Consider the following 18929-nt stretch of genomic DNA (forward strand, 5'->3'; position numbering starts at 1 on the left):
CTTGCCCTTGAGGGACGGAAGAAAGGACCTGAGGGCCCAAAACACTGCACGGAGCTCCAGGGCGTTGATACGGAGGGACTTCTCCGTCGGAAGCCAAAGGCCTCTCGCGTGCAGTTTTTTGGTGTGCGCTCCCCACCCTTCCAGGGAGGCATCCGTGGTCACGGTCTCCTGGTGGCCGGGGGTCTGGAAGTCCATGCCCGCCGTCAGGTGCACGCGGGTGCCGCACCACCGGATCACTCGTCGGAAACTCTCGTCGACTGTGATCCTCTCCTCGAAACTGCCGGTCATCTGGATCCAGCGGGCGTCCAGGAACTCCTGCAACGGGCGCATCCGGATGAGGTAAATGCAAGAAGACATCATTCCGAGGAGGGACTTGATGGACCTCACTCTGGCCGCGTCCGCAACCAGCATCCGCTGCACCTTGCCCAAGATGGCTCTCGTCCTTTCCTCCGACGCAGAGGCCAGAAGCGACACTGTGTCGAGCTTCGCTCCCAGAAACAGTGCGTCTTGCGCGGGCACCAGGTGGGACTTGGCGTAGTTTATGGAGAATCCCAGGTCCGTGAGTAGTTGGACGGTCCTTGCCGTGTGCTCCACGGCGAGCTCCTTCGTCTTCGCTCGGATGAGCCAGTCGTCCAGGTAGGGGTAGACGTGGATCCCCTCTCGGCGCAGCTGCGCCGCCACCGGTGCGAGGCACTTGAACACCCTGGGTGCCGACCTCAATCCGAAGGGAAGGGCTCTGAGCTGGTAGTGACGCCCTTGGACCACGAACCTGAGAAACTTTCGGTGTCCCTTTAGGATGGGAATATGGAAGTAGGCATCCTCCAAATCCAACGACGACAGGAAATCGCCCCCCTCCAGCTGACCCAGGACGTGTTGGAGGGTGACCATCCAGAACTTCTGTGCCTTGATGAATTTGCTCAGTCGTCGTAGGTCCAGGATGGGACGCCATCCTCCCGTCTTATTCTTCACGAGGAAGTATATTGAGTAAACTCCGGAGCCCCGGAGCCTCTTTGGGACGAGATCGATGGCGCCCTTCTTGAGAATCGCCTTTACCTCCAAGAGAAGTTGAGGGACGTGATGTTCTTTCCTGGCCACAGGGGGGACGCGCGGGCACCTCTTTAGAAACTCAAGCGCGTGACCCTGAGCTAGGGCGTCCAGCACCCAACGGTCGGTGGAGATGGACTCCCACACGCTGACGAAGCTCACCAGCCGGCCTCCCACCGGGGTGCTTCGGAGGGGGCCCGACCCACGGCCGGTTCAGTCCTGCTTCGACGAGGCTTTGCCGCTTTGTCCTCCTTGGCGACGACGGCGGGGTCCGCCTGACTTGCCTCGTCCCCTGTAAGCTTCCTATGACGACGAACGGGCCGCTTGACGGTAGGTGGAAAATCCGCCGCTGGAACCTTTGGAGGCACCCTGTTTGCCTCTGCTGCTCCGAAAGGGTGGTCACCGTTGCTGGAGAACCCCAAGAGCCCGGGCCGTCTCTGTGTCTGCCTTGATGGCTTGAAGGGAATCGTCCACTGTTTTCCCAAACAGGTTGTTTCCGTCGAACGGCATGTCCAAGACTCTGGTCTGCACGTCCTGACGGAAGTCAGTAGCCTTGAGCCATCCACGCCGCCTGAGGCCCACGCCGTTGCCCAACTGGTGAAATCCAGTGTCAGCTATGTCCGTCGCAATCGTAATGGCGTGGTCCGACGCCACCTCTCCTTCCTGCAAGATCTCTAGGGCATCCGCCCTCTTGTCGTCCGGTAGGAAGTCCAGCAGGGGGGCCAGTTTGTACCACAACTCCCTGTCGTAGCGGGCTACGATAGCCAAGGCATTGGCCGCCTTAATCGTCGTCGCTGCAGACGAGATGACTCTGCGTCCCATCGTATCTAATTTATTTCCTTCGCCGTCCGGCGGGGAGGTCGACGTAGAGGCCGCGCCCCCCCCACCGCTTTCTTCCTGGCCGCCGCGGAGACGACCGAGTCCGGGTTCGGCTGTGCCCGAAGGCACAAGGGGGCCGCGCCCGGGACCCGGTACTTCTTCACGTACCGATCCCTTCTAGCCGGCGTCGTGAATGGGTTCTTGAGGAGGGCGAGGCCCTCATCCCAAATATCGTCCAGTAGAGGAACAGAGAGGACCGTCTTCCTCTTGGCCTTGCGCCGTTGATAAAGCAAACCTTCCTTCTTCTCTTCCGGGCAGAGCTGGAAAAGCTTGGATGCCCTGGCGATCATGGAGTGAAACGATCATATCTCGTCGGGCGGGGAAGCCCGGGTGGGAGATGACAACGGCAGATCCTCGTCGTAAACCTCGTCGTCTGTACCTGTCGCGGCCGTGTCAGTCCCCGTATCATCCCCACGTGTCGTGGACGGGGAGGAGGGCTGAACAGGGCGCGAGGGCTGAAAAGGAGGTGGAGGATGAATCCTTCTTCTCTTAGGGGGAGGGCTCCCAGAAGGGCCTGGCTCCGGGTCCCCCGTCGGGAGCGGTTCCTCCGCTGGTGGTAACGGCAGTCTCGCCCTTATCTCCGAGCATAAGGACTGTATAGCCAACAAAATGGCCGCTGAGTTGTCTTGCGGCACTGGTTGAGGGGAGTCCGACGGGCGGTCAGGAGCCCCGTTGGCACCCTCGACGTTATCGTCGTCTCCTACGTCAGGGTCCCTCCCGACGGGCTGGTCTTCTTCCACGCCAACGCCGTGGCTTAAGACTTCGATCAGCTCTTCCTCAGAGGTTGAGGCCGAATCCACGACGACCTCCTGCCCCACTTTTTCTTCTCCGTCGGAGGTTTCTCGGGGGTCCTGTCGATGGGCATAAAAGAGGACTCCCTCTGCGGTGGCAGGGAGACTGAGCCCCGAGGTCGCCACCACTGGTGTAGCCTCCACAGGCTGAGCCAGGGCCGCCGCGACTGTCTCGATAGAGGCCTTGGCCGGATGGATTAAGGCTTTCACCACCTTAGGTGCGCTCACTGCCTTCTCCTTGGGGGGAGGGTCACTGCCTCGCTCCCCCACCGATGGGGCCTTCGAGCTCGACCGGGGTCTCTCCAGGAGCTTCGCCGGGTGCTCGGCCTTCCTCTTACCCGAACCAGAGCGTTGGCTCGTGGTTGATGGCGCCGGGGAGGATGCGCCCTGCCTGGCGCCCGTAGAGCCCGACCGTTCGGCGCTCCCGGTGCCAGCGGACTCGCGGTGCTTGGCCTTGTGTTGGACCCCCGTCGCCGGGGCGTCCTCAAAGGTCTTAGAAGACCGCTCGGACTTCTTCTTCTCGCCTGACGGGCTCTTCCCTTCCAGCCAGTTGGCGAGACGTTGATGGCGGTCCTTCATGGTCCGCTCCGACATATTGCTGCAAAACGCACAGTCCTTCTCCACGTGCGTCTTGTCCTCATGTAGGCAGTAAAGACAAAGGGAGTGTTCGTCCTCCTTAAAGACATTCTGAAGCTAGCATCCAGGGCAGACCCTGAACAGCTTTCCGGGCGTCAAGCTTCCCTTCTCCTGGGCCATGTCCGAGATGGGCCTGAGAAACTTCTGGAGTCCTCCAAAAGCATGGCTCGACGAAATCTTCACCCATGAGGGGCGTAGACGAATCCGACACGGGTCTCCGTTGATCGGATGAATAAACGGTGGAGCTTGAGGCTCTTTTGACCGAAAAAGAGAAATTTTTGTTTGAGAAAAAACGTGCAAAAATAGCACTAAGCTCGAAAGCAATAGCACGAAGATCCCAACACTTGAACGTGCAGTAAAAATCTGAAGATGGCTGCCAGAGGCGGGGCTTAGGTAGAGGGCCGTCATTGGCTGTGGTCAGTAAGACGCAGAGATCAGTGATTGGTTACTACTACGAAAGACAGATCAGAAACGAAACTGATACTGATTTTTTCTTTACCAAGGATTCCCAGCCTGACGATGGGAATATTCATGAGCATGTGAATCCATGCCAGACCCCATGCTGGAGAAAAGGTCCTTCCTTTTCTATAGGGGTTTACGAGAAGATTTAAAGGACGCAATGGCAACAGTAGTAGAGAGACCAGTCCTTTGTGAGGAGGTAATCACTTTGGTGTTGAAATTAGATGCCAGGTTGATTGAGAGATGTCAGGAGCGTAGGAGGTCAGTCTCTGAAGGAAGGCCTTGAGTTCGTAGTAAGTGACCTAGAGGGGATAGTGTTCAGAGTGACGTTAAGGGTTCGGTGAGAGAAAGACAGTTTAGACCCCCATTGATCAGACCCTCCAGCTTATAGCGATTTTGCAATCCCGTAAAATGCTGCGAAAAACTGCCGTTTTTGCAAAAAAGCGCAAAACAGCAATTTTTGCAAAAACACCAACAAAAATGTCTTGAAAATTATATTTTTTTTTTAAAAAAACTCAAGGGGCCCAACTCTTATATTTTGGACTCAAGAAGTGAAATACGCATGCATTTCATCAATTGAGCAAAAAATAAATAAAAAAAACACAAAAAGGAGCAGTCCGATCCACAAAGGACATCTGAATGGACGCTTCTTATATGCGCCGATTCAGTTGTCCTTTTTCATCCCTTTGCGCAAATCAGGGGGTGTTTCTGCGCATTTAGAAGCGCATCCCAAATTGACAAGCAAGATGCGCTTTTAAATTTACAGAAATTGTAGGCCACTCTATGCGCCACTTTAAATACGTGCACGAAGGGTGCCACTGCTTTACAGGGTCTTTACTGACTCTAGCGACTCATGCAAAACTTTTTAAAAAAAAAAATCATTTTTAAGTGTGACAACTGCTGTCTCACTTGCATTTCTGTTCCCCAAATGGGAAAGAAATGTGTTTTTTTGGGTTGCATTTTACAGTGGCGGGACCCTTAAAGGCCAGTCACAGTGAAATGCATGGGGAGCCTATAGACCATTGTCAGGAGAGTGTTTCCAACACAAACGTATTCAAGGTGGCTGGCCAGCGCATCATTTGCGCTTCAGCTCTGCCCCGTGGAAATGTGCTGGTCACCTTTTGAGATTAAGGTGGCCTGCTCATTTCCAAAAAAGGCTCATCTAAAAACAGCACGGCTTCTGCTCTATTTTTAGATGCCCCATTTTTTGAGGACAAAATCTACAGTTCTCTTCAAAAATTGAAAAATGGTCACAATATGTGAGAGAAAGGAGTGAGAGGGGAGTGATGGGTGAGCTGTGGCGTGGTAGGCAAGAAAGCGAAGGGAGATCAGAGGGACAGCAGTGGGCAGAGGGGGAAGCAGTGGGCAAGAGTGCAGAGCAGATGCAGTAGGGCGGTGGGTCAGAAATCAGAGAGTGGAGGTACAGAATGATGAAGGAACATGGGCGCAGGGGTAGTAGTGGGCTGCATATTGGGAGAAAGGATGAGGGAAGAGTGTGATAGAATGGGAGAAAGGATGAAAGATGCAGAAGTAGCATGCAAGCATGAAGGACTGTATACTGCGGGTGGAATTGTGGAGCGTACAGTGTGAGTTGGGAGTATGATTTGGAGTTTAGCAGGGACTAGAGAGCGCAAATTGTGAGTTGGCAGTGTGACAGAGCATGTGAGTATGTGTATGACTGAGCGTGAGGTTCAAAAATACAAGCTGTGATGGTGAATTGGTGAGACGTGTGAGGTGTGTTGGGTGAGAGAGGTGTGGGAGTGTTTGCGGGATTGGGGAACATAGAAGGGGAATATTTTCAGCATTACAACTGACAATGATTAATAATGTTAATATTAAATAGGCATGCACATTAAACCAAAAAACGTAGCCAAAACAAACACTTTTCTGCCAAACTAGAGACATCTAGGACTCTTCCCATTTGATATAAAATATACATATATTGACACTCTGGCTCTCTTGTAGCCTTGCACACAGCCTCTTTCCTGCAATGTACCAATCTTGCACCATCAAGTGAATAAAAATTGTGCTGCAAAAATGCAGCCATAAATAAAGGTTTGTGCCGCAAAATTTGACATTTCATGCCGCAGAATGCTGGAGGGTCCGATTGACCAAGGAAGAAAAGGAGATAGGACGAAAGGAGAATCTCTGTCTATACTGCGGGGATAGTGCCCATTTTGTCGGAAATTGCCGTACAACTCCCTGGAGATTTCAGAATTCAGCTGGAAGAGGTCAGATGGTGGCGAACACAATGCAAGCCTCGGTACCTCACATAGCAATTAACGTATCCTTATATTGGAAGGGTGGAATGAAATGTGGGGGTCCTAGTGTGCTTGACTCTGCAGGAATATCTAGATGTTTTCGTCATAGTTTACATCATAGATATTTTAATATTATCCCGAGAGGAGCATCAGCAGCATGTCCGAAAAGTACTATTGAAGTTACGAGAGAACCATCTATTTGACAAGCTGGAAAAGAGTCAATTTCACACGACAAAGGTGGAAGTTTTAGGATTTCACTGGCTGGCCTGGAGATGGATTCCAGTAAGATTAAGGCAGTATTGGATTGGCCAACTCCTTCCTGTCTGAAAGATGTGCAAAGTTTCATCGGGTTCGCAAATTTCTATCGGCGGTTCATTCAAGACTTCTCGTCCGTTTGATTGTGATTGTTTTTTGATGCCGAAAAGGCGTTTGATTGTGTCAATTGGTCTTTCCTAAATTACACGCTGATTCGGGTGGGTTTTGACCCACAATTTCTGAATATGGTAGGTGCTATACAATATAATATCACAGCTAGAATATGGGTTAATGGGGTAATGTCTAATTCCTTCAAATTGTTTAGGGGAACTTGACAGGGTTGTCCACTTTCCCCCTTCTTGTTCAACTTAGTGCTTGAGCCATTGTTGTCATATTAGGCAGGTAAGGAATATTCGTGGATGGAAATTAAACAATGGTGAGGTAAAGGTGTTAGCATATGCTGATGATTTAACAGTAGTGTTGTCGAATCCGGTAGAAGGGGGAACTTTACTTCGGAGTATGATACAAGAGGTGGAAAGGCTATCGGGTTATAAGGATAATTGGGGAAAATGAATCCACTAAGTAGAAAGTTGTTGGACTGGGATTGTCAATGGGCAGAGGTTTCGGTAAAGTATTTGGGTGTCTATTTGGTACGAGATATAAGAAGGACAGTGGATTTTAATGTAGATAAATTAAAGGAAACTATTGAAAGATATACGTAGATGGGATTGATTAACTTTGAATCTGTGGGTGAAAATAAATGCTGTTAAAATGGTGTTGCTTCCAAAAGTATTATATTATATACAATCACTTCCCCTAAAATTCACTAAAAAAGTGTTGAAACGCATTGCTAAGATTTTTATGGAATTTCTCTGGGGAGTGGGAAGAAAACCGAAGATACCAAGATTTATTTTGGCGCGCAGTGTTAGGGATGGGGGTTTTGGATACCCATTATTGGAAAATTACTACAAGGGGTTCCTTTTAAAAAAAAAGCTTATTCTTTTAAGAAAGATGGATATCCAGATCCATTTTGTCTTCGGATGGAAACGGAAAAGTTGAAGCCTTTACCCATTGATTGTTTATATTCGTATGTAAAGTTACGGAAACCCAAGTTAAAGATTGCGGCGTTAGAAGTTACACTTTGGTCTCGATGATTGAAGGATGTGGTGAGACTGTATTTCTTTATAGCACTGCTTTCATTTGGTTGAATCAGAGTTCGCAGTTTGAGAACAAAAAGTTGTATTGGAAAGGATGGGCTAACTAAGGAATTTTGAGGATAGGAGATGTGTGGGAGAATGATCGAATGGTTGCATTTGAGGTACTAGTACTCCGAGTTGGATTGAGTAATAGGGAAATTGAAAGGTATAAATGTTTGAAGCAGTTAATGTCATAAAGGTATCAAATGCTCAGTGAACCATTGAGTGTCAAACCACAAATGCGTATACTGTATGGTACTGCTCCAAATGTAGTTTCCACGTTTATTAAATTGATACCTGTACAGGAATGTATGCAGGTTCCTTGGGAGACTCTACGAATGGAATGGGTGACTGAATTGGGAAGTGATTTATCAGAGAAGGATTGGGATAATGCTTGGAGGGTGACTGTGAGAAATAAAATAGATTTGAATTCAAGATATGTTCATCAGCAAATCTTAGGGTGCATTTATTGGACTCCAATGAAGATGGAGGCGAGGGGCTTGATAGATTTGGATGAGGTTTCATTGCTACATGGTTGATGTGTTTGTATTTAAAAGAATTGTTAGTATATTGTTACTTCTGTGATTCTCACGAATATAATTACTGTTATATATGAATACCAATTAAATAAAGATGTTAAAAAATGTTTAAAAAAAACAACAAAAAAAAACATCTCGTCTGTGGTGACACCAATCACACGTTTATTGAAGAAGGGTGTAAAATTCTGCTGGGGAAAGGAAGCTGAGGAGGCCTTTCATTTCTTAAAGAAGAAGTTAATCACTGCACCAGTACTTTTGCAACCTGACGTGGAACAACAGTTTTTTGTCAAAGCAGATGCTTCAGATATGGCTTTAGGGGATGTGCTTTCTCAGACATTCAACTACAGGCCAATTACATCCGGTAGCCTTCTTTTCCAAGAAGTACTCAAGCGCGGAAAGGAATTAAACTATTTCGGACAGGATCTCCTGGCAATTAAGGGTGCTTTTGGGTAATGGAGGCATTATTTACTTGGAGCTCGACATAAAGTAACAGTACTCACAGATCACAGAAATGTGACGACCTTGCGCTCAGCCAAGACGTTAACGCTGCGTCAATTAAGATGGTCTCTCTTCCCCACCCCTCCCCCGAGTTTGACTTTGTGATTACTTTTAAACCCGGCCGACAGAACGGAAAAGCAGAGGCCTTGTCCCGATGCAATCCTGGAAGCCTTAAGGAGATTCTCTGACATCGGTGCCGCTGCTTAAGGATTCAAATTTTGTGATAGCAGAGGTGCAAAAGGGATTGAGTATGAGTGAACAGGTGCAGAAAGAAATGACTATTGAGCAGATGAATGAATGGGCAAGAGTGGATCCCGCTAGGGTGGTTAAGAAGGGTCTGCCGTTTATGGATGCAAAATTATTCTTGCCCACAGTAGAATTGAGGGAGGAGGCTCTGCGCCAAAGTCATGATTCTCCCTTAGCAGGACATCCAGGTTTCAGAAAAACCTTAGAACTTGTCACAGGAAATTTTGGTGGGACGGAATGCGTAAGGATGCATGGAATTATGTAAAAACGTGCGAGGTTTGTGCGAGAGCTAAATCTGAAAATCAGAGACCTGCAGGTTTGACTCCTTTGCCCATTCCTCCACGTCCATGGCATACCATCTCATTGGATTACATTGTAGATTTACCACTGGATCAAAGTTAGACCACAATTTTAGTGGTGGTAGATGTTCTTTCAAAGGCCAGTCATTTCATTCCAATAAAGGGTTCTGGAACAGCAACTAATTTAGCTCAAGCATTCCTTCAACATGTAGTCAGGTTACATGGCCTCCCTACACAAATAATTTCTGATTGGGGGTCTCAGTTTGTGTCCACATTTTGGCGGGCCTTTTGTAAAGAATTAAACATTGAGGTTAACCTAACTACCAGTTTTCACCCAGAAGCCAATGGCCAGACAGAGAGGGTGAATCAGGAGCTTGAGAAAAACCTGCATTGTTACCTAAAAGCTGATAAGCGTTGGGTGGAGTTGATTTGGCTAGCAGAGTTTTGATATAACGCATCTAAAGATTCCACTACAATGTCTCCTTTTTACTTAAATCAAGGGTTTCATCCTAGATTTCTCAGAGAAATTAATGTAGAGGAGGATGAGGTTCTGGATGTTGAAGGTAGATTGAGAGCAATGGTTGAAAATGTTAAAAAGGCAGTTAAGGCTCTGCAAGTGAGTGAAGCAAGATATAAGAGGTTTGCAGATCAAAGGGGTAGACATCCCCAAGATAGCAATAGTGATTTGGTTTTGTAGCAAATATATAGCTCTCAAAGACAAGAGTAATTTTAGTCCACATTTTTTGGGGCCATTTGAAGTTGAGAAGGTTGTATCCCCTTTGACAATAAAATTAAAGTTACCTTCTAGTCTAAAAGGTGCATCCCACTTTCCACGTTAATCTTCTAAAACCTTGCATAAAGGGAACTAGGCTGGGTAGGGCACCGGGTCCAGTCAGTGTTGAAGCCTCGGGAGTGGAATATGAGGTGAGCAGCAAAGCTTAAGTTGAACGGTTACTTTTTGTTTTTAAAGTTGAAGTAGCAGATCAGAGGAGTTAGGAATTTATTGCATACCATTGTAAGGAACAGAGAGAGAGAGTTCTTCGTATTCAGGAAGAGAGTAAGGACACCACTTAGACCACAAAACCATGGAGGACCACCCGACCAAAGCGAGTGTCCTGGCCTGAAAGGGAATCCAAACAGCAATGCTTAGCAAACGTGTGCAAAGTCAACCACATTGCCAACTGATAGATGTCTAGGACAGGTACTCCTCTCTGCAGGACAGGGGTGGCAGCCTCTTCTCTGGTAGAATGGGCTCCGAGACCTTCAGGAACATCCTTTCCAGCTAGATCATAGCATTCTGAGATGCAGAGACTGCATCCGTTAGAGGACAGCCCTGCCAGCACAAGTGTAACAAACAAAACGCAAGACTCTCTCGTCCAAGAGCACGTACCAGGTCCAGCCGATGGCCTGGTTCCGCTGCCTTAGAACGATGAGGTGGAGGAAAAAACACAGGAAGAAGGATCTTTTGAGAAAGATGAAGGCCCTAGACCACATTTGGGAGAAAAGCAGGCCCCACTCTCAATGTCACCGTCTCTTTGGAGAAAACCAAATGGGGGAACTTGACAGACAATGCCCGGAGCTCACTCAGCAGTCTCACGGAAGGGCAACCAACATGGAAAAATCACCTTCACAGTGAGGAACCAAATACAACTGAAGGAAAAATTAGTCACCGTAATGATCCTTCTATGGATTCAACTCCTGCAGATTCCTCATTTTGATAGATATCCATCACCCAGCTCGTCTGTTCGGAAACTTTGACAGGGGGGTGGGGGGGTGCGCCTTAGTGGACCTTGACTCGCCTGATTATCGTCGTCCGTCTCGTCAGACTCCCGATCGTCGGCTCCAGAATCTGGGAAGCCCTGCAGATAGAGTGTAATGTTCCTACCTCATCTGGTGGAGAGGCTCTGTTAGGAGCGTCCGAGGCTTTCTGATGTCCTCCGCGACGACGTTTTTGTCGGTTCCCATGGCCGTGTCCATACCAGTGTCCGTGTGTGCATCCGGATCTACTGGTGGAGTAGGTCCCGAAGTGAAGGAGGCTGAAACAGTGGTGTCAAATGACGCTTCCTTTTCTTAGGTGGAGACTGGTCAGGGGCCTGTGGTACAACAGGTGCCGTAGTTGGAGGCAACCTTTGTTGAATCTCCGTCACTAGGGTGTGGCGAGTTGACAGGATGTCCATGGATATGTCCCTCGGCTGGGGAGTGATTAATTGAGTGCTAGGTCCTGTGCAATCTTCTTCCTGTGAACTGTATGAGTGGACGCTTGGTTGACATCCGTGAAGTAGATGTCCATTGGCAGATCGTATCGAACCTTGGAGGGCTGCTTTGGGGCTTGTCCCCCCCCCCTTTTCCCTCTTAAGGGCTTTGTAACAGGATATTAACCAGCGCCTCCCTCATCCCTCCCACAAAGGTTCCCGGAGCTGTCACTTCTGCCTCGGCAGCCGTGTCGCGCCTGAGCGGCAGGGTCACTCTCTGAGCTGTAGGGACCACCCTTTCTGGGTCAGTACCTCCCGCCATAGCGGTCGTCACAGAGGATGTTGATGAAGTGTTCGACTGGGGCTTTGGATGCGTTGGGTGAGCCTGTTTGGGCTGTGAGGCTTTCTTCTCTCGATGATATGTACCGCAACTTGGCCGGGGTGGAGGACTTCCTCTTTGAGGAGAAACCCATTGGCAGGCTGACAGATAGTGGCCGGCAATAGCGATCTATCCGACCTGGTACCTGCACCTGCAGCGAACACAGCGGAATCAGCCTTGCTGTCCTTGGCCTTATCTTGGACCCCCACAGAAGGGGCGTCCTCAAAGGACTTTGACCTCCTCTTGGAGGGAGACCACTCCTCGGACTGACCAGTCCTGGGTGAGGAATAACCCTGCTCGGAGGAGCAGTGAGGGGCCTTGCTGTACTTGAGCAATGCCGCCAGCCTGCTTTTCTTGTCTTTCTTTGAGAAACTCGGGCATATCTCGCACCCATCCTCGCTGTCTTCCGGGTGCAGGCAGTACAGACAGGTTTGATGCTTGTCCTCCACGAAGACATTCCTTAGCCTGCACTGGCTGTAGGGTCTGAATTGGGTCCCTCCCTCCTTTTTCTCCTCCGTCATGGTCGAAGGGAATGAAGTAGGCCGAAGACAGCCTTCCAGAATCTTCTACGAACAACAGCCTTTGAGGGGCGCTCAACTTCACCCGACAATGGATCCCCTTTGCTGGCCGATTTAGATAGGAGCAAAAGGGCTCTGATGGAACAAAAATAGAACGTTACAGTGAAAAACTTTGAAGTACAAAATAGCTCAGAGAGCAACTCCAAGACTCGCAACACTGAGCCTGCGGTACAAATCTGAAGATGGCTGCCAGGGGAAGGGCTTACGGAGAAGACTGTCATTGGAAGGGGGGCAAGTATGACCCAGAAGACAGTGATTGGTTCAGAGGAGAAGAACAAGTTAGTTATCACTGTAACGTTCTTTCGACTGCATGTTCCTCCCACGTATTCCTCATCTTATGATAACTCGTCGTCCTCAGCTTTGCTGCTTCGGAAAAATGTTTTCTCTTGGCAGAGGGCACTGTGCTCGAGGTCATGGCGTCGATTGTCCCTCGACGGACTCCATACTCTGTCGACGTCACCTATGGTATAAATAGCTCGCGCATCGCCCGTTGCTTCAGTTCTGTTTTTTCCATGAAACATAGGAGGAAAACCCAGGCGTGCCCCATGACAGATACATTCTTCGTGAGAGGAAAGTGTAAGAAAACGTAAACTGTACTGTGGGGTAGGATGGGAGGATCGATGAGGAATACGTGGGAGGAACATCCAGTCGAAAGAACGTTATAGTTGGTAAGTAACTTCTTCTTCGAATGGATTGTGTCCTCCCATGTATTCCTCATCTTATGATAGACTCCCATAGCAGTGGCAATTTTGGAGGCGGGAGTACTAGTTTCAGTTTTCATGGACAGAATGCAGAACTGCCTTGGCAAATAATCCCTCATTGGAGGAGGCAGTATCCAAGCAGTAATGCTTGACAAAAGTATGCATTGTTTTCCAAGTTGCAGCTGCACAAATATCTGCTGCCGGGACTCCCCTCTTTAGAGCCGCAGAAGTAGCCATTCCCCTTGTAGAATGGGCACAAAGCCCATTTGGTGGGTCTTTTCCCGCTAATCTTTAGCATTCAATTATGGCTAAGATGATCCAGCGGGATATGGTCCGTTTTGTTACAGATAAGCCTAGTTTATGACCAGTATAACCCACGAATAATTGGTCATCTTGTCTCAATTTAGACATCTTCGAGATGTAAAAACTAAGAGCCCTCTTGGGATCTAGTCTGTGCAGTCTCTCCTCTTCCTTGCCCAAATGAGGAGGAGGATAAAAGTTGGTAGTACTATTTTTTGTGACAAATGGAAGTCCGAAACTACCTTTGGTAAGAATGAAGGTTTAACTTTAAGGACTACCTTATCCTTATAAAAAGTAGTATATGGTGGTTTGCATGAGAGAGCCTGAAGTTCACTAACCCTGAGGGCTGTTGATAGGGCCAAAAGGACAGTTTTTAGTGTTAAAAGCCTCAATGGACATGAGTGCAGAGGCTCAAAAGGTATGCAAGTCAAGAATTTTAATACTAAATTTAACTCCCAAGCTGGGACATGAAAAGGTATTAGAGGGTATACGTTAGTAAGTCCTTTTAAGAATTGAATTATTAGTGGTATTTTGAAATATGAAACCTCTTCCGAGGTGCGCTTGAAAATGGACAGCGCAGCAAGGTATCCTTTGATTGTTCCTATCTGGAGCACCAGATCGGCTAGATGTAATAGAAAAGAGAGCACTACTGGAGTGCCACATTGAAAAGGGTCCACATCCTTATCTTTGCACCAGTTACTAAACCTGTTCCAGCGACATTGATACAAAGATTTTGTTGCTGGCCCTCTGGCCGAAAGCAAGACTTCCATTACATCCGGAAGATCCCAATCCTTGTAATCCCAAACCTCTCAGAAACCAAGCGTGACGGTTGAGTGGCTTGACCTCTGATGGAGAACCCGACCTTCCTCTTGCGAGAGAAGATCCTCTCTTTGAGGAAGACATATTGGAGGGCAGATGGACATGTCTAGAAGGTCTGGGTACCACGTCCTCCTGACCCAATCCGGGGCAATTAGGATCATGGTTTTCCTGAACTTTCTCAACCTCCTGATTACTTGAGGAATCACGGGGACTGGGGGAAACGCATACAGCAGTGGAAACTTCCACTCCACTACGAATGCGTCTCCCAGAGCTCCTCTTTGAGGAAATTACCTTGAGCAGTATTGATCGCACTTCCGGTTGATCGCGGTGGCGAACAGATCCACTTGAGGGGTTCCCCAAAGGGTAAAGATCTCCAGAAGGACTTCCTGAGCCAGCTCCCACTCGTGAGAGACCGTGCTCTGCCTGCTCAGAGAGTCTGCTGCCGTGTTCTTCTCTCCGGCTCGGTGAATTGCCGATAGACAGATTCCTTCTCGTATTGCCCAGAACCATAGCTGCATCGCCTCTCTGCACAGTGGTAGTGACCCTACTCCTCCTCTTTTGTTGAGGTAGTACATGGCCACCATGTTGTCCGTCATTATCAGGACATTATTTCCCTGTACAGAGGGCAGAAAGGCCTTCAGTGCTAGTCTGATTGCCCTCAGCTCCAAAAGGTTGATGTGTAGTTTGGACTCCGATGGAGACCAACGACCGCTGATTGTCAGATCGGTGGTGTGTGTGCTCCCCACCCTGTGAGTGAGGCGTCCGTCACTACTGATATCTCCGGCCATGGTTGCCAAAAAGACTCTCCCTTGAGAATGTTGTCGTTGTAAGCCCACCATAGAAGATCCTGAGCAACTGCGCTCAGAACTTGCAGAAGATCCGACATATTCCCTTAGAACTGGGACCACTGAGTTCTGAGTGCCCATTGAAGGGATCTCATTCTCAACCTGGCCTCTGGTACTAGGAAAATTCAGGATGCCATGATGCCGAGCAACCTGAGAAAATCGAAGGCCGGTAGACGTTGGGCATTCTGGAATTTTGTTACCATCTGCTGGATGTGGAGAGCTCTCACTTCAGGCGAGGCTTTTCCCGAGGAAGTGTCCAAGACTGCTCCGATAAACTGGAGCTTCTGGGATGGTATCATGTGGGACTTCTTGAAATTGAGGGAGAAGCCCAATTTGTGGAGGAAGTGGCAGGTGATCGAAAGATGTTCCTGAGCTTGTTCTGGAGAACTTGCTCTGATCAACCAGTCGTCCAGGTAGGGATATATGTGAATACCTCCTCTCCTGAGACTCGCTGTCACAACCGCCAACAGTTTGGTGAAAACCCTCGGGCGGAGGTCAACCCGAATGGCAGAACTCGAAACTGATAATGAGAATTGCCAATCGCGAACCTCAGGTACTTTCTGTGGTTTGGATGGATTCGCACATGAAAGTAAGCATCCTGAAGGTCCAATGATACCAACCAATCTTAGAGTTGGAGAGCCTGAAGGATCTGAGAAAGAGTCGCCATCTTGAACTTGTCCTTCCTGAGAAACTTGTTCAAGGTTCTCAAGTCCAAGATGGGTCTCAGTCCTCCGTCCTTTTTTGGAACGAGAAAATATGGGGAGTACCAACCCCTGTTCCTCTCCGCTACAGGTACCAGTTCTATGGCACCTTTCTCTTGCAGGCTTAAAATTTCCTGCAACAGGAACGGATCTGGAATTTTGACGGAGTTGGCACCCGGTGGATGATTCTGAGGCCTTTTTAGAAAGGGGAGACAGTAACCTTGGGCTACTGTTTCCAGTGCCCAAGCATCTGAGGTAATGCCCCGCCATTCCTTCAGATGCTGAGAGATCCTGCCTCCCACTGGTGTTTTGTGCAACAAGGTCTCAGAGGGATTTGGAGGCGGCTGCAGGAGTGGCTGAGGGTACAGATGCCGCTGCTGAGGCTGATTTTGCACCTCTTCCTCATGCTCCACGACGGAAGTTTCTTTTGCCCCTTTGAGAAGCCTGTCCTCTTCCTCTACCAAAAGAGTAGTATCGAAAATAATGACCCCTCCAGGAAGATGAGCCGGAATAGGGTTTTAAAAGGCTGGCGCATAGAGGCGCTAAGCGATTTATTTGCCCCTTTCGAGGACTGAAGTTTTTCTAGGCTTTCATCAGCCTTGCTGCCAAACAGCTTCAAGCCATCAAAGGGCATGTTAAGGAGTCTGGCTTGCACATCTGGTGCAAACCCCGACTTCCTCAACCACGCAAATCTGCATAGCACAACGCTTGCAGCCATGGACCTGCTGATACTATCAGCAGTATCCAGTCCAGACTGGAGACATTCCCCCATTGCCTCCTTCCCATCTTGGACTATATTCAGGAAGCCTTCCCTTTCCTCGCCTTCCGGAATATGATCAGCCGCCGCCGAAATACAGTCCCACATGATATGGGTAAACCTGGCCAGGGTACAGGTGACATTTGTCGATTTAAGGGCCATACTGCCCGACGTGAAAACTTCACGTGCCCATGCGTCAACTTTTTTATCCTCTCTATCTGGAGGAATAGTGGGATATGCAGTTTGTTTTGATGTAGATGCTGCTTGAATGACTAGACTTTCTGGAGTCGGATGCTTATTTAAGTATTCAGGATCCGTTCCAGCTGGTCTACATTTTTTTGGAAAAGTGCTATCTGCAGCAGCAATACTCTCGGGTTTATCCCAGTTTTTCTCCACCCTCCTCTTAAGGTCCCTGTGAAAGGGGAGAACTGGATCTTTTTGAGGCGCTCTGACAATTATATCTGTCATGTCATCCTGTTCAGAAACGGGTGAAGTGTTACCCCAACCCATATAGTCTATTACTCTGGTCATAAGACCCCTGTACCGAGGATCTGCATGCTCTGCAGGATCAGGTCTGGCAAATTCTAATTCTGGGGAGGGGTCAATTCCACTGGCAGAATGTAGAGTATCACTCAAGTCTCTCATTCTAGATTCCTCGTCAATAAGTTCCTCAGGAGCTTGCTTTGTGCCATAAGAAACTCCAAAAGGAGTAACTTTGTCTTCTTCTGAGCCAGATTCCTCATAAATTGAGGACATGGACTTAAAAAAGTCTGACCTGGGCAAAGGAGTGAATCTCCTTTCTTCTTCTACCATACGCGTCGAAGGGATTGACACAGGCGTCGAGGACGTTTTTGGTTTTGGTGCCGAAATGGTCGATGCCAACAGCGTCGATGAAGTCGTCGAACCCTTCGACGACTTATTTTTTTGTATGGCACCGGAGAAGTGCTTGACTCCCGAAGACTCTTCGACGGCTTGGCGTCGACTCGAGTTTTTTTAGTATCCTCGACACTACTGGTCTTTACCATGGTAGTCTTGGACTTCCCTTTGTCGTCCAATGGAGCGACCTTAGGGGTATGGCTTTTTCGAGGTTCTTTCGAGGGGGTCGGGCCGCGTTCTCGAAAACCTCCATCTTTTTACGGAATTCTTCCCATTTACTGGGAGAATCAGATTTTGTCGGACATCGAATTTCTTCGGTCGACTCTGAAGATAATGATGAGGGAGATCCATGTCTCTTCTTCATTTTTTTAGGTGATGACGAAGAGTGTCTCGATCCACTCCTAGATCGAGATCTCTTGGAGTGCCTATGACGATCCAATTCCTTCGAATCAGTCGCTTTCTTATGTTTTTTAGACATAGCCTTCTTAGAGGCTTCCCTCCCCACCGACAGTTTACCTCTCCTCTCACGAGACACCAGAGACAAACCCGGTGGGGATCCGTGATCGACATTTTTGATCCACACTCTACACACTTCTTGAACCCAGTCTTGGGTGTCTAAGGAGTTGAAGATGACGACATTTTCTTCACAGAAAATCTGAAGCGCGCCGTTTTCGATAGCGAAGCGATCGGAAAAACGGAACTGAAGCAAAGGGCGCGGCTCGAGCTATTTATACCATCGGCGACTTCGACAGAGTACGGAGTCCGTCGAGGGACAATCGACGGCAAGACCTCGAGCACAGCGCCCTCTGCCGAGAGAAAATGTTTTTCCGAAGCAGCGAAGCGGAGGAAGACGAGTTATCATAAGATGAGGAATACGTGGGAGGACACAATCCATTCGAAATACAGTTTTAGAAGTGAAAGTGAACCTGCTTTCTTTTACTGAAAGAAACTATCGTACTACGCCTGACGACATTTCAGAGGAAGGAAGGAAGGAAGGAAGGAAGGAAGGAAGGAAGGAAGGAAGGAAGGAAGGAAGGAAGGAAGGAAGGAAGGAAGGAAGGAAGGAAGGAAGGAAGGAAGGAAGGAAGGAAGGAAGGAAGGAAGGAAAACAAACAACTATCCTACTAGGCCTGACGACATTTCTGAAAGGGCAAGGGCATAGACAATAGGTGAGGGGAGGGAGGGGGAGGAGAGGAACAAACAGTGACTATCGTACTAGGCAGATGACATTTCAGATAGTGCAAGAGCTTTGACAATGAATGCAGGGAGGGAGGCGGGTGGGAACGGAGAGGAACATGCAACGACTATCATACTAGGCCGATGACATTTTTGACAGTGCAAGGCAAGGGAATTGACAATAGGCGAGGGAGGGGAGGGGAAGTGACTTTTTATAGCTGGCTAGTAGGTTGAAAATTGAAATGTTTCTCCTCTACATAGACTTATACACAGAAAATCATGTTAAAACAAACCAATTAAATAAAGTGCTGTACTTACTTGATACAATAAAGGTTGTATTATTAATATCTGAAGCAGCAGGTTTCGTCTGTTCCTAAAAATGGGACAAAATAAATTGTCAAACACTAACAATGAAAGCAACATTAAAATATGGAGCATGTTACAATTTTGAATGGCTGGGTGATGCCTAATTGAACTGGCTTTTGATAAAAAAACAATTATG

At 48.4% G+C, this 18929-nt stretch overlaps 1 protein-coding gene across 2 annotated transcripts in view; it reads right to left on the reverse strand.

The window, feature by feature from the left end:
• HJURP (Holliday junction recognition protein) overlaps positions 1–18929 on the reverse strand; it is a 967877-nt gene that overhangs the window by 581560 nt on the left and 367388 nt on the right. For both annotated transcript variants that reach the window (XM_069620625.1, XM_069620626.1), the window contains exon 8: positions 18746–18800. In XM_069620625.1, coding sequence (XP_069476726.1) covers positions 18746–18800 — 55 coding nt within the window. The remainder of the gene's footprint in view (positions 1–18745; positions 18801–18929) is intronic.

This window comes from Ambystoma mexicanum, chromosome 5q (assembly GCF_040938575.1).
Source record: "Ambystoma mexicanum isolate Mex_15411 chromosome 5q, UKY_AmexF1_1, whole genome shotgun sequence".
NCBI classification, from domain to species: domain Eukaryota; kingdom Metazoa; phylum Chordata; class Amphibia; order Caudata; family Ambystomatidae; genus Ambystoma; species Ambystoma mexicanum.